Here is a 21,749-nt window from a genome sequence, read left to right as displayed (position 1 = left end):
GCCTGAGCAATGAAAGGGCCCGTCCACCCCCATGATGGGTCACAACCACCTGGCAGACTGCAATGTAGCCTGACAGTCGGAGGAATCTGACAGCGGGGAGGTCACACTCACACCAGGCTCTCCAGCAATCCCAGGCATCCAGGTCTGTGTGTGTGTGTGTGTGTGTGTGTGTGTGTGTGTGTGTGTGTGTATCTGTGCTTTTAAGGAACAAGCCCCCTCCCCCCTCCCCCCCGGTCTCAGATATATAAAGAGTAAATACGGCGATACACCAATTAAGGGAGCAGTAATTTGAACGGTGACTCTGTGACTACAAGTATAAAATAGCTGTGTTTTACAACCTCCTATATTGTCGGGATAGACTGTGATAACTGGGTAGATACCACCAGAGGGAAAACAGTCATGACCAGTCGAACCATGAACGCCGTGCAACCAGTAACCAGTAACATAGCTCAAGCAGGGCGTTCGTGGTTCGACTGGTCATGACTGTTTTCCAAGATGGCGCCTGCATGTAAACATGAACGCTACTGTCTTTATAATCTATCTTTTTAATAAACTGTCTGTGCACTTACAAAGTTCTCAATGCTTCGGTTTATATGTAGGGACCCTCATTATGCTACCGTTGAAGTGTGGTGCTATTTTGAGCCTTGTTAGTGGTGTAGAAAAAGCGATTTACCCTCTGCCCCAACTACTAGCGTTACAAGCTAACACCCGGTTTGCGGTAGCTTGTTTCAAGCTACAGACACATTTGATTAGCATGAAAACAGATCCCAGAGAACGGTCGACTCGGTAGACATATGTTATTAACCCCTATGTTCATTTTGTGCCGGAATTGTCCTGGTCCGGAAGTGACCCAGTAAAAAAGGTATTGGTTGAACAACTATGTTGAAACACCTCATACTAAATGTTGCTCCACGGGCCACCCTTGTTATTTTACCTCTTGACCTTTTGTGGTTCATTTCATCCAAATATTTGGGAGGTCAATAAAAGCTGCTCAAAGGGGATTTCCTTTGTTCTGCCAAAATGTTCAGCAATAACCAATCCTTTACTTTTTTAGGTTTGGAGACAAGCACAGCCTACTTTTTCATTTTCATATTTTTTCAGATGCAGTGTGACTTATCTTCCCTTTGTTGACATGATGTTGAAATTTTTTTTATGGAGCTTAGGAAAACATAGTGTTGTTTTAAACTTAATATAAATGTATTTTTAACCCAATAAAGAGGATGTAGAAAGATTTGTATTACCCTCAGATGTTTGAGGCTTTTCTTATTGTACAGAGTAGCATGTACTCCTTTAAAGATAAATATATTTACATTTTGGGAAATACTCTTGTTCACTTTATTGCTGAGAGTTAGATGAGAAGATTGATATCACTCTAAGACATGGGAGTGGTATCAATCTTTTCATCTAATCTTCTAGCAGAAAATTTAATTCATATATTTTCTAAAATATTGAACTCTTCCTTTAACTACTTCCAAACTGAAAATAAGAAAATGTTGGAGGTTCAAGGTTATTCACTGGACACAGACTGCTCGGTTACGTTGTAACCTTGGTTCTCTGAGTGAAGAGGATCTCTCCAGCTGTAGGCCGCTCGGAGACGGTTCAGATCAAACTATCAGTTATTCCACGCCAGCCCAGGTGCTTTATAGGAAATAGCATAGGGCGTGGCCGGGCAAGCCAGTGTGTCTTAAAGAAGTATCCACATACCTGACCGGATATGGGATCATCCCCATACATATGGAATATGTAACGGTGGAGAGATAGTCTCAATACGATAGAGAAACTAATGTTGCTTGTACAGCCTGAAGCAAACGTGCTTTGACTTTAGTACACACCTTGCGGCACAGCTGAGGTGTTCTTCATGCAATGAGGCTATTATTGAAATGATTCCTATTTCCGTCTAATTATTTCAATAATCACTCAGCGGTGTCTCATCTCCCTCTCTCATCTTATTCAAATCATCTTCAAGAAGCTCTGACTTCTAGAACTGCTCTGCCGTGATGCAAACTATTAGATTGATGTCTCCCTCAAGCAGTGCAGACAGGTGTTGATGTAATCTTCTCTTCTCTTTCCTTTTTCTAATTATGTGATGCCATCTGGCAAGGTGAGTCGGAACCACAGTATCTCACCTCTTATCCTGTACTTTGCTGTTGCATCTCACCAGATATTTCTATGTCAAAGGAGCTTAAAGTTTTGATTTTGGTAAACACCGACTTTTGCTGTGCCTACAAGCGAGCATGACAGCAAAAATGAGGTGACACTTCTATTTATGTTCAATTACAATTTTAAGTGCAATTTATACTGTTGGTGCATCTGGACTAAACATTCCAATAAGTCTCACCTTCTGTTGCTTTTTGTGTATTGCTGTATATCATAATAATGTGCAAATGTACTGAAACTGCACACACACTGTCGTTTGATTAGTTCCTGGTTAAAATGTTTGTTGAATACAGTGAGAAGTTGGTGGATACAAAAAACTAATTTTGGGCAATGTAAGCAATTAAAAGGCTAAAGCTGGAATTATTCTGTAGTTTTGTTATTGCCAACAAATCCCAAAACCAACAATGTGTGTTCGTCCATCTCTTAATACTCTCCAACTTCCCTATCCTGTCTGTGGCACTCAGTGGCATGATCCTGGGTTTTGTTTAGTTTCTTGTTTTATTTTGTAGGTTCTTCTCATGTGTTGTTTAACTTCCTGCTTTGTGTGCTTTCCCACCTTTGTGACTGTCTGCCCCACCCTGATGTGTTTCACCTGTTCCATGCATAGACAGTAATATTAATGGACAAAGCGACGCCGTAGACTTGCTACGGAGAGCAGTGAAGTCTATTATAAGCACTTTTCCAGTGATGGCTGAGTGTTACTGCGCAGCCTCCAACTGAGGTTGACGTGTAGATGTGATGTTAGCAACCTGTCTGAAAGTTGTAAATCTTCTGGTAGCTGTGCCAAGAGAAATCTCCATCATTCCCAATCTTGCAGAGACGGAGAGTGTAGGTATATGTAAGTGGATAACATAGGCACAGGCTAATTATTGCTAACTAAAATGCTAGTTAACATTAGTAATTAAACTAAAACAGCTAATGTAAGTCAAAACTGCCTGCGAGCTTATCCTGTACTGTACGGTAATTTGTCTATTATGCGTCAGAAGGTCGTGTGGTTATGACACAATCGTTAGCCTATTTTTACAAAAACGCCTGCTACGGAGCCATAACGTGAGATACAAGGTAATGGAGCCTTTTATACATTGTCGTGTTTCTTTAGAAATAAACAATAGACAAATAGAGTCTTTAAACACTTCAGATGTAAAGTTATTTGCTGTCAAAGTGACGCCAAAATGAATGGCAGTCAATGGAATGCTAACGGCGGGTGATGGCTTGATAGCATTAAAATAGCTCCATAGGAGGCACGCTTTGTGGAGGCTCGCTTACCCCCTTGGTTCCACGTCAGCCCTCTTGTCACCTGTCCCTCGTTACCACCCTCCTGTGTCTCTTGTTTCAATGTCTGATTGTCTGCTGTTGTTCCATTCCTAGTGTTTACTTCTCCAGTGTCCAGTGATTCAGCTTTTGTTTGTTAAAGCTCACGTTTTGTTTCATCAACCTGCATCTCCTGCATTTGGGTCCTCCTTTTAAATAATCAAATAATTTCCCAAAGCAGCTGGGCAGTGTCATTTTTCGCAAATGTTTTACAAATGTTAATCAAAAATGAGTAAATAGTGCATTTGTAGGGAACTATTTTATGCTGTGGATGAAATCACAAACATCACAAACATATATAATATGGCCAGCCTTAACATTTTAAATGTTGTAGTAAAAAGTGTTTACATGCAGACAAATCATCATTAGTTCAAATAAAAAGAAAAAAGTAGACTGTGACTCTTCAGTCTTGTCACAGAGACTGTCATTACAGTAAGAAACAATTCACTGTTATGAAAAGGTGCTTGCATTTAACACTGTGAGAAGAAATCAGCAGATGATTGCAGTGATTACCTTCTTTGTTAAAGCTAAAAGAAAAAATCTCAACCACCTTTCATTGTATTTTTAATTCAAATCTATAATTTGGTTTTGAATGTCAAGCAAAAACAAAGACTAACTAGAACTGCAAGCAGTTATGACGGGGTCCAAGCCTCCGATGCCAGTCGCCCCCGACGCCCCGGGGGAAGGCGCGAAAGCGGAACCCGAAGCCGGGCGGCGGGGAGGCAAACGTGGCTAAACATTGAGAGGCGCGAGCCGCGGCGCCTGCGGTACGTCGCCGTCGCAAACGTAGCGGTCGACGGTTCACCTCCACGCGTGTACGGACCGCCTTTAAGAATGCTCTACAACAAACAAACTTCTTAACCCCCCCTGACCGCGGGAGAGTGACCGAGAGGGCGGAGGGGGGAGGCAAGCGTGACATAACCAATCACGCTATGACAGACGCTCCACTTAGCGCCAACTGCAATGTTTAATTGCACGGTATCGAGAGAAAAGAGTTGCATTTGTCCACTGTGAAGGTTGTAGAAACTTTGTCAGGTGGGTTAAGAAGTTTTTTTATTGTAAAAAAAACCAGGGGAGCACGCAAATGTAAAAACCAAAACGTAACGGTAGGAGGCAAACATCAGTAAATATTGAGAAGTGTGAGCTGCATTTTCATTGCAAATATTCCATTAACATTAAACATGAATAATCCTGTCTAAAAATATGTTAAGGTTTATTTTACCAGTTAGCACCAACTGCAATGTTTAATTGCACGGTATCGCCGCCTATGAATGGTGTAGATTTTGGATTGAAAAAGTGAGAGAAAAGAGTTGAATTTGTCCACTGTGAAGGTTGTAGAAACTTTGTCAGGTGGGTTAAGATGTTTGTTTTATTGTAAAAAGCCAAAGGAGCAAGCAAAAGTAAAAACCAAAACCTAACGGTAAGAGGCAAACGTCAGTAAATATTGACAAGTGTGAGCTGCAAGGTCTGTGGTACATTTCCATTGCAAATATCCCATTAAAATTGAGTAAAAGGGCCAAAACATGTATACGTTGATTATAGCGCCCCCTAATGGCCGATCTTCGCCAAATTTGGTACTGAGCCTCAGAGCCGCATGCCGAACGAGCAACACAAGTTTCGCGTTGATTGTATGTACCGTGGCAGAGATATTGCATATGCAAATTTCCCATTCAAATGCATTGAGTTATTGGCCATAACAAATAAACGTTGATTATAGCGCCCCCTAAAGGCCGATCTTCGCCAAATTTGGTACAGAGCATCAGAGTGGCATGTTGAACAATGACATCACGGTTCTTGCTGATAACATTTAATTTGGCCGAGATATAATATGATACGTGTGCGGTAGCTAGCTATGAAAATTTGATTGGTAGTCAAATGTGCATACTTTAACGTAGCAAAATTCCTTGAGTAACTTTTGGTCCGGTCCATCTGGAGATGCTACCTACCAGGTTTCGAGCGGATCCGTCGCACGGCCTAGGACGAGTTCGAAAAAGTTGGTTTTGCGCATTGCGCGATATTGTGAAAAAGATTTTAAGCAAAAATGGGCGTGGCCTATATCATGTGATTCAGCTTGAATCAAGGAACACGGGGATGTATGGTTTTCTAATGTGCGATGTGTAATGTGGGAGATAAAGGCAAAAAACCATTATAGCGCCACCTAGTGGTCCACATGTGTAATTTTTGGCAGGTGTGGTCCATGACCCATTGTCTATCTACCCTGTAAATTTAAAGTTGTTCACATTAGTGTAAGTGGTGAATCTAGGATTGGGTCCCATAGGCCACGCCCACTTTGACCTCTCAGTACCCCACTCTAGACATGGCCTCAGGAGTGTCCCTAGATGGTTCCCATCAAATTGTGTAAAAATCGGATGAGCCGTTCATGAGATATAAACTTTTTGTGCTTGTAGCGCCCACTAGTGACCAATCTTCGTAAAACGCGTGGGGCACCTCCAGAGGGTCATGGCAAACAAGAATCTAAAGTTTGGCGTTGATAGCCTTAATTTTGGCTGAGATATGGCAAAGTTGGTGTTTTCATAGTTAGCTACGCAAATTTGTTTGTGCGTAATATGCGCAATTTTTATCCTATAAAAATTCTTTTTATTAACATTTTGTCAGGTCGGTCTGGAGATGCTACGGTCCAAGTTTCGTGCAGATCGGTCGCGCGGTCTAGGAGGAGTTCGAAAAAGTAGGTTTTTGATAAATCGCGATTTTTCCCTCATAAAAGTCTAGGCGGAAATGGGCGTGGCCTATATCACGTGATTCAGTTGGATCCAGGGAACACGTGGATATATGGTTTTTAAATGTGAGGTGTACGGTGTGGGAGTTATAGGGCCAAATGCGTTTTTTCTGCTATAGCGCCACCTAGTGGTGGAAGTGGGTGTATTTTGTGCCTGAGGTCGTTGCGGCGTTTGGGACCAGTCCTGAAAACGGCAGCCCCCCACCATGTACGGTTTAGGCTGTAGTCGGAGTTTTACGCGGAGAAGAATAATAATAATGTTGAAGAAAAATCAGTAGAAAAACAATAGGGTTCTACAGCCCTGCTGTACGAACGGCATAGCTTTGCTATTGCCCGTTCTGTACAGACTCGGGCTTGGACCCCTAATTAAAGCTGCAAGCAGCGATGGACAGGCCCTCAGACACTGCAAATCATCACCAATGAAAAGGTAACTCTCTTCTGTTGCCAGCGGGGGGCGCTATGACCAAAAGTAAATTTTGGCCTGTATATGTCCTCAGGCCTGGACTCTTGTCAATCGTGAGAACTTTCGGGCAGATACGACAACGTACACTCAAGTTACAACAACTTTTGTTCATTGCTAAACACTCAAAATGGGCGCCACACCACGGCCACACTGTTTGACGAAAAGTTTTTCTTTTAATAACTTTTCATCTTTAAGGTGTTGAGATGGTACAGAACAAATTTGAAGTCCATCGGATGAAATCTCTAGGAGGAGTTCGTTAAAGTATAGCACGTATAGTTTTGGGCCTACTTCCTGTTGCCACTAGGGGGCGCTATGACTTTGAGCCAATTTTGCCCGGTAAATGTCCTCAGAATTAGAGTCTTATGAATCCTGAAAAGTTTCGAGCCAGTTGGACAATGTACACTCAAGTTACACCCACTTCCTGTTTCGGTGGCGAAACGCACAAAATGGCTGCCCCGCCACGGCGAAAAGTTTTTCTTTTAATAACTTTTCATCTTTCATGTCTTAAGATGGCACAGACCGAATTTGAAGTTGATCAGATGAAATCTCTAGGAGGAGTTTGTTAAAGTATGACGTGGAAATGGCCAATATCGCACTAATTTCGAACTTTCAATTCAAAATGGCAGACTTCCTGTTGTGTTTAGGGTATGGCACCAATGAGCTCTTTTGTACGTCGTGACATGCTACATATGTGTACCAAGTTTCGTTAGTCTACGTTAAACATACTGCAGGGGCTCAATTTTTGTAACTTTGTAGGGGGCGCTAGCGAGCCATTTTTGTGCGCCTATTCCTGAATCCCTTAAAATACGTAAATTTTCACCAGGATTGCATGCGACTGCCAATTTTGGTGAGTTTTTGAATATGTTAAGCCCCTCAAAAAGGCAATTCATTTGCCGTAATAATAATTCAGTTTCAATAGGGCCTTCGCCGCTGTCGGCGCTCGGGCCTTAATGATGCATTTTGAATGTAATTGGTGTCACAGATTCAATTTATCGCACCGTTGTGACGAAAAGAGAGCTGAGCCAGAAGGCAAAGCTCTCGATCTACCGGTCAATTTTCATTCCTACCCTCACCTATGGTCATGAAGGCTGGGTCACAACCAAAAGAACGAGATCCAGGGTACAAGCGGCCGAAATGTGTTTCCTCAGGAGGGTGGCTGGTGTCTCCCTTAGAGCTAGGGTGAGAAGCTCAGTCATCCATGAGGACGAGCTCGGAGTAGAGCCGCTACTCCTTTGCGTCGAAAGGAGCCAGTTGAGGTGGTTTGGGCATCTGGTAAGGATGCCCCCTGGGCGCCTCCCTAGGGAGGTGTTCCAGGCACGTCCAGCTGGGAGGAGGCCTCGGGGAAGACCCAGGACTAGGTGGAGGGATTATATCTCCAACCTGGCCTGGGAACGCCTCGGGATCCCCCAGTCGGAGTTGGTTAATGTGGCTCGGGAAAGGGAAGTTTGGGGTCCCCTGCTGGAGCTGCTGCCCCTGCTGGAGCTGCTGCCCCTGCGACCCGACCCCGGATAAGCGGATGAAGATGGATGGATGGATTGGTGTCACAGATACATGCTTGGCAGGGAGCGTGACGTGTGGATAAACAACAGTCTGGCTGAGAACCAGTTTGTGTTTGTTAACTAAAGCCAAAAAGATAATTACCTTGAGAGCAAAATATTCTTACTTTAACACTTACTACTGCAATTATAATTTATCATCTTGTAAAAATTGGCATTATTTTTTCATTAATCTGTGTATCATACTGTAATATGAGGGTGAATATAGCTTGATTGAGATCATATGAAAGAAGAACTATGAATATATATATATATATATATATATATATATATATATACATACACTCACCTAAAGGATTATTAGGAACACCTGTTAAATTTCTCATTAATGCAGTTATCTAATCAACCAATCACATGGCAGCTGCTTCAATGCATTTAGGGGTGTGGTCCAGATCTAGACAATCTCCTGAACTCCAAACTGAATGTCAGAATGGGAACGAAAGGTGATCTAAGCAACTTTGAGCGTTTGGTTTTTGGTGCCAGACGGGCTGGTTTGAGTATTTCACAATCTGCTCAGTTACTGGAATTTTAACGCGCAACCATTTCTAGGGTTTACAAAGAATGGTCTGAAAAAGGAAAAACATCCAGTATGCGGCAGTCCTCTGGGCGAAAATGCCTTGTTGATGCTAGAGGTCAGAGGAGAATGGGCCGATGATTCAAGCTGATAGATCAACTTTGACTCAAATAACCACTCGTTACAACCGAGGTATGCAGCAAAGCATTTGTGAAGCCACAACACGAACAACATTGACGCGGATGGGCTACACCAGCAGAAGACCCCACCAGGTACCACTCATCTCCACTAAAAATAGGAAAATGAGGCTACAATTTGCAGGAGCTCACCAAAATTGGACAGTTGAAGACTGTAAAAATGTTGCCTGGTCTGATAAGTCTCGATTTCTGTTGAGACATTCAGATGGTGATGGAGATGGAGTCAGAATTTGGCGTAAACAGAATGAGAACATGGATCCGTCATGCCTTGTTACCACTGAGCAGGCTGGTGTTAGTGGCGTACTGGTGTGGGGAATGTTTTCTTGGCACACTTTCGGCCCCTTAGTACCAATTGGGCATCGTTTAAATGCCACAGCCTACCTGAGCATTGTTTCTGACCATGTCCATCCTTTTATGACCACCATATACCCATCCTCTCGAATAATTTCAAATTGGTTTCTTGAACATGTCAATGAGTTCACTGTACTAAAATGGTCCCCACAGTCACCAGATCTCAACCCAATTTCTAAAGAATGCTTCCAGCACCTTGTTGAATCAATGCCACGAAGAATTAAGGCAGTTCTGAAGGCGAAAGGGGGTCAAGCATGGTATTAGTAGGGTGTTCCTAATAATCCTTTAGGTGTGTATGTATGTATGTATGTATGTATATATATATATATATATATATATATATATATATATTAGGGCTGTCAAAATAACGCGTTAATTTAGATTAATTAATCTGAGAAAAAATAACGTGTTAAAAAAATTAATACAGATTAATCCATTCTATATTGACGTTTGCATACAGACGAAAATCTGGTGCCACTGATATGTCTGCGCTTCTCTCTGATGCTCTGAAACAGACATTACAGGAAACACAAACACCGCTGCATGTGACGCTAGTTAACACTCTACTCAACAGCAGCTAACGTTAGCCTACCGCTAGATAGTTAACACTACACTCAACAGCAGCTAACGTTAGCCTACCGCTAGCTAGTAGCTGGATTAAACATGGTTAAAATGCTGACAGCTAATGCTAAACGGTGTAAAGTTTGACTGTATTTTACTGTAGAGTATTCAACACCAGTACGTAACAATCTGCAGCTGCCATCGGAAAAACAACACAGACGGTGCGTTCAATGAAACTGGTAAACTACAGCTTCATGGTGCATTTGAAGTTGTTGTAAATGTCCTTTTCCTATCTGGTTGTTGTTTTTGTCATTCAACAGCAATTTACTAGTGAAATAAGTTATTGTTATTGTTATACATTATTATTAGCAATAAACAAACCGTTCTTTAATGTCACCAACTGTTGTTTAGTACCCTTTTTTTTCTTTTCTTTTTTTACTTTCTTAAAAAGTATCGGTTCAGGCACCGTTAATTATGTATGCGATTCATTTCGATTATTTAAGCACAGAGTATGTAATTAATTAGATTACATTTTTTAATCGATTGACAGCCCTAATATATATATATATATATATATATATATATATATATATATATATATATATATACACAGCGAGACAGTTACTTGAAAGCATTCATGCATAGAGCTCTCATTGCCTTATATTGAATCTGATATCAATAGATCTTTGATTTCAACCATTTTCACCAGTTTATGTTAAAAACAATCAAATTTCTTGCTAAATGTTTAGTAAAATAAACTCTCTACACCGACTGCCGACTGCTCAGCACCATGTGTGCACGTATTCATGTGTTTGAAATGAATATGATAAAACACATCATCTGTTGGGTAAACATCACTTCTGATTCCCTGGAGGGGTATTTCAGAAAGCAGGTTTAACAAACTCTGAGCTTTCACTAAACCTGCTTTCTGAAATGGGGCCCAGATGGTTACATGTGTCATAATAAACACAATGTTTCAGGATTGAAATATGCAAATTTGCTTTAATTTGATCAGAGGAAACCTGTCAGGAAGCTGATGAAGATGAATCCTTAGAGGAATAAGTGCATTTTAATGTCAAAGTCTGTGACCCAAAAGTAAACAAAAGGTTCACGTCACTTCAAACATCAAAATACAGAGATTAGAACCTGCTACTGCAACAAGTTCTTGTGTTTCTGAGCTGTCAAAGCTGATCAATATTTCGCATGAACAACGTGTGCTTCTATATGTGTATTGTGAAAGGTGTTGCTCGTAGTCGACCCAGCGTGTGTTAGCTTATTGTTTTGGTTCTACAGCTCACAACGTTCTTGTTTTGGTTCTCTCTCACTGCTCTCATCAGTGTCATTTCCAGACACTGCAGCTGTTTTCAGTGAAACTGTTTCCCCTAGGAGTTGGTACACACCAATATAGAGCTAAGCTACAAGGAGAGTGCATATGCGACTTATTTTTGTCAGGTGGCCAGAGACTCCAAGAGAAATTATAATAGTGCTCCATATCTTTTGCATGTGTAAAGAGGCGACTGTTTGCTAACAGGTTCAATATAACAACAACTATGTGGTGATAATATGTCAATGTTGCGTTTATAGCTTTGTGTACTCTCCCCAAGTCACCAAGAATGAAATGAATACAGGTTTAAAGGTTTGCTTACATTATTAATATTTGTAAAGAGCCCTATAATTTCATGTGTGATCATTTAAAAAAAGACACAAAATGCTGATTTCCCATCTATGACTCGTGTATTTAAAAAGGGGTAATGAATGTCATCTATGTAAAACTAAAACTGAATACAATATAAAGCTTGTTCTTACTGTGGACATCCCCTCTCTGTTTGGTGACCTCCTTCTCGATGGTGTTGTCTACAGGTGTGACCGGTGGTGGTGTGGGGGGGGGGCGTTTGGTGGGAGCCACTGGCCTTGGTGGGATGTAGGGCTTGCGTGTAGGTGCTGGTGGCTTCCTGGTTGGGATAAAGGGCTTCCTGGTGGGAACTGCTGGCTTGCGTGGAGGCGGGGTGACTCTCGTTGGAGGCTGAGGTGCTTTGGTCGTTGTCGTGGTTCTCATAGTCGTGGTGGTGGCGGTTGTTGATTTGGTGATAATGGGGAAGATTCTCTTTTGAGTCACTGGTGGGCGCATGGTGGTGGTGGTCCTCTTCTGATCCATGTCGGGGATGCGGTTGTGATGATTTGGAGGCAGTTTGCCTGGTCTCGGGGGGTCAATAACCACCTTAGGAATGGCTGAAATGATAAGAGAATGCAGAGGGAGTACTGAAATATGAGCACTTAAGAGTTAATGAGGCGTAGAATTGCAGACTAACTGCAATGATTAGTCTGACTTTTGCAGAGGAGGGCTTTCTTTCATCTACTGAGACTTCTCCTGATATCTATTAACTAAATGTTAGCATCCTAAAACAAATTGTGTGTCTCAAATCTCACTGAAGCAAAAGCTCACACAAGAGAGGCCAATAAAATCCTCATGCTGCAAGTTCACATTCATCTGTTTTTTTATATAAAGACAATTCTGGACATATTTTCCTCAAAAGAGATAAAGAGGGATGAACAGGGTGCCTTGCCAAACTAACTAACTAACTAACTAACCCATAAAGACACCCCACGTTCAGTGAATTTCTGCTTTTGTGAAATCAATCCGACAGTGGGTTTTTCATCTGCCCATGTGCTCGTCCTGATTAGCAATTCTTTGGGTGTTCATAGCCAGAGGCCTCGCAGCAGAAGGCCAAAGACGCTCTGTGTGTGTGTGGAATGATCTCTCCACTCAAACAGGCTGTTGTGCCCCGGAGATCACCCTCGCTCTGCTGATGTCATCAAAGTTACACCTCCTTTTCCTTTGTTCCTCCACACATTCTTCACGTCAGGAGCCGAGACTGGGGGGTTGGTGTGATGTGGTGGGGGGGGGCTTCATAAGGGTTTCATGAGTGAGGAATGAGAGTGGACAAAGGCAAGAGGTTTGACCTCAGTTATTGCCTTCTCAGGTTGCAGGCGACTTTGATATGTGATACACAAATAGGATATTGCAACTCGACTCCCAGAGCACTTGTGGCTCACACCCCCTTAGGCAGGCGACAGGGTGAAATATTTGAAACACACTATGCCAGGAGGTTTCCTCTCTGCTCTACAGACTGTTACACCAGTTGTGTCTTTTAGATGATTAAATAACTGTGGAGAATACATGACTTCTTGTCCACTGAGCTGCTGTAAAAAAAAAAAACTGCAGACACACAGACTAATGAAGTGTGTGTCAGCAAGCAAATTGAGACAAAGAAAAGAAATATTTCACATTTGACGATGAATTTGCTTGCTGACACACACTTCATTGGTCTGTGTGTCTGCAGTTTTTTTACAGCAGCTGTCAGTCATTACTTAAATCACCCTGCTGCCTTATATATATATATATATATATATATATATATATATATATATATATATATATATATATATATATATATATATATGTATATGCAGCAGCAGGGTGATTTAAGTAATGACTGACAGCAATTACAAAGAAAGGAATATCAGTCCTGACTCTGTGCTTGGCTATTCCTCCCTTTCTTGCTTTCCTGGCTTTTTAAAAAACATGGGCAAAGAAAACAAAAATGTGAGGCCCCGTTCCTCTTTGCAAAAGTGAGCATTGTAGCCAGGGGTATTGTTCTCAATTCTTACGTTTGCAGTCGTGGCCCATCCCCCTGTAGCCGTCTTTGCATTTGCACTTGTATGAGCCTGGCGTGTTGTAGCAGGTGGCAAAGCTGCTGCAGTGGCTCTGACCTAAAGAGCACTCATCCACATCTGAAAGATAGTGGAAACATAACAACATTCAGCTACTGGGTGCAAGTGTAAAAAACAAAACGTCAGACATAACAGCAGAATATCAAAGGATAATTGCTTCACATCCACTTCAAGGAGGGCTCAGAGTTTATATCATATGTACTGTTAGTGAAAGCATGTAAGTGAATGGTAGTGATCCCTCTATGAATGCCAGAGCAAAAATCCTCATCAGAGTTGTTTTCTTCTCTAAGACTAAGCTGCAAGGTCTTTGTTGCATTTTAGAAGGAACTGCTTTTTTCCAGATGCCGCTAAGATTCAAGGTAACTATGTGGTTTTGTATAGAATATTGATTACATTTTTTGATAGCAGGTGCAATGCTGGGGCAAAGTCTAATAACATGAAACTGTTTAAATTAGTTGAGTTGACAGAGATTTCTAAAAGTATTCTGAAGTGGTTTCAATTCCTCTTTTATTACATATTTTATTTATTTACTACTTCAACTATGGAGTACTTTGCAAATGTTAAAGAATGGAATCAGTAATCCTACTTCATGAGACAGTTTCAACTGACGTTTATTTATCTGTTTAGAGTTTGAATACATTTTCAACATACTAACCCATGGTATGTTTAACTGTACTATATAACATTGCACATGTAAAATACAGTAAAGTTTAAGTTCTTAAAAAAGTAGTTTTCACCAGTGGTGAAAATAAATATAGCAGTGCCTCCGTGTAACAAACACTCTACTGAAATTTAAACAGTATCATGTTATTGGATTTTTATTATTACAGATGCATTAATAAGCATGAATTTAACCAGCTTTATATACTGCTAAGAAGATTCATCTATAATAATACATCATATTTCATAAGTTGATCATATGTTTTGTATGTAAAATCTTAATCTGCAAATTAATTTAAGATGTCAGATAAATGTAGTGGAATATTTGCCTCTGAACCGTAGCCAAGTGGAAGTATGAAAATGAAAAGATTCAAGTACAGTACACAAGTCTGTCAAAATTGTACGTACAATAATTGAGTGGTACTTAGTTACTGGTTGGTAGTGGGTATCTTCTGAAGTTACAGGAGGAATGATTATAGCAAGCAAAAACAGTTTCAGTGTAATGGGCATGTTTTGCATGTTTTGCAAATCTCAGCACATCTATGACCTTTGTAAGTTTTATCTGTAAAAGCCTCACTGCAGAGACCTTGTAACAGTACCTATGCATTGGTATTTCCCATTGATGTATTGCAGGTCAAAGCCTTCATGGCACTTGCAGATGTAGCTACCAAAAGTGTTTATGCATTTCCTGAACCTGGGACACACTGCTATCCCTGTGGCACACTCATCCACATCTGCAAGAGGAGCAACAAATACACAGGTTATTAAACAGAAGAAAATGTTCAAATGAAAACATAATGTATTCATCATTTTTCACTAAGAATAATTTTAGAGTTACATGTAGTGTATAATGCATTTAAAATAACACAATGCAGTGAAAAACTTCAAGATTAAAAAAGGAAATTTAATACAAAACTAAAGAAATATCTCTAGTCATACAGTACCAGGAGACTTTTCCACCTTCCCCGGTTAGTATTCATTTATGAACAGCCACATTATATATTCTGTTCAGTGAGCAGAATACAATGCACAATACCTTGTTTCATTATTTAAAGACCTATTCTAAGTGTCTTTGTTAATCACCTTTGCAGGCATGTGGGCATTAATATTTAGACACAGAGAGGCTCAACACATTTGCCTTAAAATCATTAATTTATTTTCTGCATAATGCAGCTGAGGCACTGCAGTGCCACAGGGACTGTTGTTTAAAAGAACCCTAAAAAACACAGAGACACCTGGACCAGCTGGGGAAACAAGCAAGTTAAGTAAGTGGGCAGAGCTCTCTTATCCCTTAACAACTATTGCTGCAGTTCTCATCAGCAAGGCACTTAATCCCAAACTGCTCCAGTGGAGCTGCTTAATGGCCAACAGTTGAATTATTTAGCTACTGACAGAGCAGCAGTGAATTATCAGGTTTTACATAAAACACACATACACACATACATACAGCCACTGTGTCAAATAGTTATAATATATATAATATATAATTATGAATGTGGCTTTATGCATATGGCATATGGCTTTGAAGACAGTTCCGACTTTTCTTTCAAAGCAGCAAACCTTTAAGCGTCAGATTTAAAGCCTTAATCATAGTTACATATCAATGAGCAAATATTAAGCTCTGCAAATGTGTTTTACTAGACAACTCTGTTCTGATACATTAAGCAATTTCTATGAGAGGCAGCATTGAAATATGAAGCCGTCTCATACCGAACTTCTGCAACAATGCAACATCAATACACTTTGTCATTAATCAGACGCTTTTATGTCACAGCGCAAAACAAGTCAATACTTCCTTCTAGTGACTCATCAGACATCCTTCTTAAGGGATTTCTGACCTAAACCATTTTTAGTACACAAAAGAATTTTAAAACAGACTACATTCCACATCGAATCATAAATCCAATTAACCAAAGTTAGTTAAACATCGGGGTATTTGTCAAACTGCCAAAAGTTCAATGCAAAATATCAAAGTAAATATTATTTACTTTTACTCCTACTTGCAAATAATAAAAGCTTTTTATCAAGTTCCTTATGACTTAGCTTCCTTAAATCATTTACCAGGGGTGGAAACAACACACATAAAGCTGGCCTTGATTTTGTTTGCAATCTCTTTCCATGTATCTTCACTGTCTGCACTTGTCAATGTGGTACTAAATTCTGCTTATTATAGGATTTATCTGATGTACATCATCTGTCAGCTGCATAATTTCTTTCCTGCCTAGTTTGGTTTTCTTTTTGTTTCCATTTCTATTAATTTTCTATTATTTCATCCCAAGTAAAACATCCAAATGTATATATTATTAAAATACAAGATCAATGTTAATTTCACATGTCAATGACACTGGAGCTATTTCACACAAATAAAACAATTTTGTTGAAAATAAATTAAATTCATGTGTGCTTTGCTGAAAAACATGTATCTGAATAACTTGTAAGGATAAAAAAAAAAGAAATAAAAAAGAATGAACAATGGGGCAGACATAGCGTTAATCCTTGTCTCTGATTGGCTGTTCCTGAAGATTGCCGCAAAAAAAAGCAAAAGCAGACTTGCATATGCCTAGGATGGAAATGCAAACTCTCTTATCTAAAGCTCTGGTTACGAGAAGGAATCACCTCCATCAATATGATTAGAAACTCTACATAAAACTCTCCATAAAACATCGGCTTCTCGAGGGATCCAGTAACATTCCATTAAACTGTCCTAACACCTGTGGCAGGCAACCTTTTTCCTTCCCCTCCTCCATTATTTTCATGATTGATGTCTGTCCTGGTTTAGAAATCCGGCCCCTATTAGCCAGCCCACAGTTAAGTGGGACTATAGGGCATTGTAACAGGAACGGTCCAATCTTGAACATACTGTATTTAAACCTACAACAGGTTAACTGCCTCAACTGCCCCTTCATCTGTTAGTTACCCATCTGAGAAGCGGTTCCACATAATGAAAGGAGTGGAGGATAGGGGGAGGATTATGGAGCTAAAAGAGTCTCAATAAAGATAAATGCACACACTACATTCACATATGCACACACAGAATTCATACATGCACACACATGATTCATAAATACACACACAGGATACACAAATGCGCACAAAATTCACAAATACACACAAAATTTAAAAAGCACAGAAGATTCACAATTGCATACAAAATTCAGAAATGCACACAAAATTCAGAAATGCACACAAGATTCAGAAATGCACAGGACAAGATTCAGAAATGTTTTTCTGATGCACACACAAATATATCTTGATTTACAAACTGCTTGCAGTCTGTAAACTTCACTGCATTTGTGTGTGAATTTTGACACTGCCCTGACTTGGCTCGACACACAAATGCCTTTTTTTAAACAGGGAATGTTCTGCAACCAATCAAATATCTCCCTTGTTTTAGCCAATCACAAGAACGCACCCCACGTGGGGGATTGTTTACTTGTAGGAGTCATTGGTCGAACTTATAAGTCACGCTCACTGCCAACTCGGAACTTGCAGATGGAGCAACAACCAACAATGAGACATTTTTAACAATTTTCACCATCTTATTCATCATTAAATTCACTTCTGACAACATTTTAGGCGAGAAATCAACTATGTAGAGGTCAAATATGGGCCGTTTTACGAAAATTGATGGCTAATTGCAAATTTTGTCCGACTGTGTCGGGAGTTCAGCGGCCGGTGCTGCCTGTGTTGCTGCCTCGCCGCCCGGCCTGCTGGGAGGTAGATGGAGCTCCGTCATGGCTGGCAGCCCACGGCACTCCATACCCACGCAAAGTCACCATTTTTTGGGTTAATGGACTACCAAACGCCGCTGCCCTGACAGAGCTCCAGGGCCTGCAGCTCCTCTCTTTCTGCTAAATGGCCACTGTGTGTGAGTGAGAGCGCGGTCAGCGAGCTTGTTACGCCCGCAATCTCTTACCACAGGTTCCAGTTAATCTCATAATGGATATGTGTGTTGAGTTATTTAAACAAACGATCGGGGAAATAAACGCCTCTTGTCCGCGAGTCTCATTGATAGAGCCTGCGGCTGGATGGAGCTCTATCAATGAGAGCTAGCTAGCCTCCTCTTAGACCTCTGAAACGAAACCCCTAATGTTCACAAAAAAGCATTACATTAAAATCGGACACCATAGGTAGCTTTATAAGACCTTGGGGTAGATGTTCTATAAGTGGCATGACGAAATTCAAACTGTAAATATACGGAAATTATGCCGAAAGTGTAGCAACGATCTTTCCCATAGGATTAAATGGGACATATAGCTAGCCTAGCTAGCAGCTCCTCCTAAGGAGACCCCTAATGTTCACAAAAATGCATTAAATTGAAATCGGACACCATAGTTAGCTTTATAAGACCTTGGGGTAGATGTTCTATAAGTGGCGTGACGAAATTCAAACTGTAAATATACGAAAGTTATGCCGGCAGCTGGCAGCCAGCCAGCTCCGGAGCTCCACGGAGCCTCGAGCCCCGGTCGTCCAATAACCGAGAAACGGTGACTTTCACCGGGTATGGAGTTTGCCGCTTTCTCGTCAAACTGTGTGGAGCTCCTAAAGTTGAGCAAAACATTACGTGAATTACTACGAGAATGGATGACTCCACCCACATTCATATAGCGCTGTGTGAACGCGTTCATGTGATTGGCTTATAAGTAAACAATCCCCCACGTGGGGTGCGTTCTTGTGATTGGCTAAAACAAGGGAGATATCTGATTGGTTGTAGATCATTCCCTGTTTAAAAAAAGGCATTTGTGTGTCGAGCCAAGTCAGGGCAGTCTCAAAATTCACATACAAATGCAGTGAAGTTCACAGACTGCAAGCAGTTTGTAAATCAAGATATATTTGTGTGTGCATCAGAAAAACATTTCTGAATCTTGTCCTGTGCATTTCTGAATCTTGTGTGCATTTGTAAATGTTGTTTGCATTTATGAATTTTGTGTGCATTTCTGAATTTTGTATGCATTTGTGAATCTTCTGTGCTTTTTAAATTTTGTGTGTGTATTTGTGAATTTTGTGCACATTTGTGTATCCTATGTGTGTATTTATGAATCATGTGTGTGCATGTATGAATCCTGTGTGTGCATATGTGAATGTAGTGTGTGCATTTATCTTTATTGAGACTCTTTTAGCTCCATAGAGGATAGGATGAGGGTAGGGGGTGGGCTTCCCCTGATCACATTTCTGCTGTAAAAATCACCATTTGGTTGACAAGGCCAGTTAAATTGCTGGGTTCCTTGATCAAAGCATCAAAAGCGTATTGGTAAATATTTTTGGATTAACTTCAGCTTTGCTTGCTTGTTTGAGTTCCAAAATTGCACTTTCACTGCCAAGTTTTCTTTCTTGCTGTGCCAAAACAGTTGCATTTGATTATCACTCAGCTAATTTAAAGGCTGGCAAGAACATAAAAAAAAGAATGAAAACATGAAACATTCTTGTTTGGGATGCTTTACATGAGTTGTTCATGAAAGGGAGTGGTGACATGAGGCTCAGTTTTCAGCTCTGTGGATATATATAAAGACTGTGACGTACCCACACATGTTCTTCCATCCGGAGCCAGCTGTAGCCCCGGTGACGGACACTGACATCGGACCTCTCCTTTCAGCACCTCGCAGCCATACTGGCAGTTGGCCATGCCACAAGTGCGAGCATCTGATGGACACAATGGAAACACAACACATATTAACACATGCTGGTGCCACAAGGGAGAGAAAAGGAGTGTGGGGGCAGGGGAGTTTGTAAAGCTCACACTCTCACTTTCTTTCCTTCTCGCACTATATCCTTATCCTCCAACTGGTGTGTGAGAGCCAGACCACTGCCTGCCTTTACTGATATTAGCGGAGTTGACCCTGAGGTGCAGACAACAGAACAGCACACACTCTGCCATTATTAGATTCCTGTGCTGCGCAGTCGCTCTGCGCTTACACCTTTGCCCACGCAATCCTCCCTCACCCACTTTCATCCTTTACTACACCTAAATAATCATAAATCCAACTCCACCCTATCGAAGCATGTATAGTGTGTGCGGCATCTCTTTTGTTCAGCCATGCAGGGCAGATCAAGATCCTCCAAAATAATAATGGAACAGATTTTGGTTTGCCTTTCTAAAATAACTTCGGACTCTAAAAAGGATATTAAAAGTGAGGCTGATGCTGACGTTGCTACTTCAGCTGCCGCAGGCACCTTGGAGTACAGTTTGATGACTGAGGCAGGCCATGCTGATTAAATGCTACAGCGATCTATTGATCAAAGCAGGAGCAGGGGAGAAAAGAAGAGCGGGTGTTTAACACTATCATGCTATCATCACACAACAACACCTGGAATAGTTTGAAATTGCCTCAAGTGGTGAGCAATTCAGATTTTAAAAGCGGGAAAATGAATTATCTTTTGATAAAAAATAACTAATTAAAATGAGGCAGCAGGAGTCACGCCATACTCAAGTGGAAACGTGAAGAGAAAATAGTTATCAGGTGGGAAACCAAATTTACAGGGAGACATGTACAGGCATTAACTCTGACTCTGTGAAAGACCTCGGGGCAACCAATAAGAACTGCACATTCACTCGAGTGTCTAAAGATTGTGTTTCTTTCATACTTTTCATTTTAGGCCTCTTAGGGTTCTTCAGAGAGGTCCTTCAGACTGTGGAGCTGTTATAATGAAGCGGATCAACGTGAGGCTTTAATCAAAACAGTCTATCAAAGAATTGTGAGGCTGCTGTCAGAGGTACTCACACGTGGGAAAATGTAACTTATAATAGAGAGCATATGTCATCAGCATTGCCTTGCGCTGGCATTCAGATGAATACATTTGTACTGAAGTGAAGAAAGGCTTCATAGTAGCACATCCAGGCGACAAAGCAAAAGAGAGATTATAAAGAAAAAAAATTGGGGGAGAAAATACATCAGGAATGAAAATATCCACATTTCAGGCAACAATACAGAGACGTTTGTGTGTGTGTGTGTGTGTGTGTGTGTGTGTGTGTGTGTGTGTGTGTGTGTGTGTGTGAGAAGGACAGACTCACTTCCACAACTCCCGTCAGGCATCAGCATGTAGCCGTTGAGGCAGTAGCACTTGTAACTCCCATATGTATTCATGCACCTGTGTTTACAGGGCCTCGGCTTCAGACCGCATTCGTTCAGGTCTGCAGACACAGAGAGACGGCATAAGTGGACTGGAGGACAGAGAGAGACGCTCCTACACAGAGGTGAAATTAGTCAGAGGGCAAAGGTGAAGAGGTCAGCAATGTCAAACCTCACCCATCCATTTATGTGTGGGTTTGTCTGTCTGTGCGTGTGTTAATGTGTGTGCTTTGGAAGGGGTGGGGGTGTCTTCGAGGAAGTGCCATGTTCTGACAAGCCTGTAACTTCCCTCTTTGATGATTTAACAGGAAGCCAGTGTCAACTGTTAACCTGCCCATTACCTGCAAGTGATAAAATATGCTATTATACCCTCTAACTCACCACAACTTTGTGATTGTAGAGGCAACACCCAGCACTCTTTGATATAATTCCAGTGTTTTTTA

At 41.0% G+C, this 21,749-nt stretch overlaps 1 protein-coding gene across 4 annotated transcripts in view; it reads right to left on the bottom strand.

Moving 5' to 3' along the window:
• The window catches only part of npnta (nephronectin a), a 60,436-nt gene that overhangs the window by 6,711 nt on the left and 31,976 nt on the right, over positions 1-21,749 (bottom strand). For all 4 annotated transcript variants that reach the window (XM_036000064.1, XM_036000066.1, XM_036000065.1 and 1 more), the window contains 5 exons: positions 21,249-21,368; positions 19,760-19,879; positions 14,839-14,973; positions 13,517-13,639; positions 11,654-12,076 (listed from right to left, as the gene is read on the bottom strand). In XM_036000064.1, coding sequence (XP_035855957.1) covers positions 11,654-12,076; positions 13,517-13,639; positions 14,839-14,973; positions 19,760-19,879; positions 21,249-21,368 — 921 coding nt within the window. The remainder of the gene's footprint in view (positions 1-11,653; positions 12,077-13,516; positions 13,640-14,838; positions 14,974-19,759; positions 19,880-21,248; positions 21,369-21,749) is intronic.

Source organism: Sander lucioperca, chromosome 4, assembly GCF_008315115.2.
Source record: "Sander lucioperca isolate FBNREF2018 chromosome 4, SLUC_FBN_1.2, whole genome shotgun sequence".
NCBI lineage: Eukaryota > Metazoa > Chordata > Actinopteri > Perciformes > Percidae > Sander > Sander lucioperca.
The sequence above is the reverse complement of the archived record's forward strand: the minus strand, read 5'-3'. Positions and strand labels throughout refer to the sequence as shown.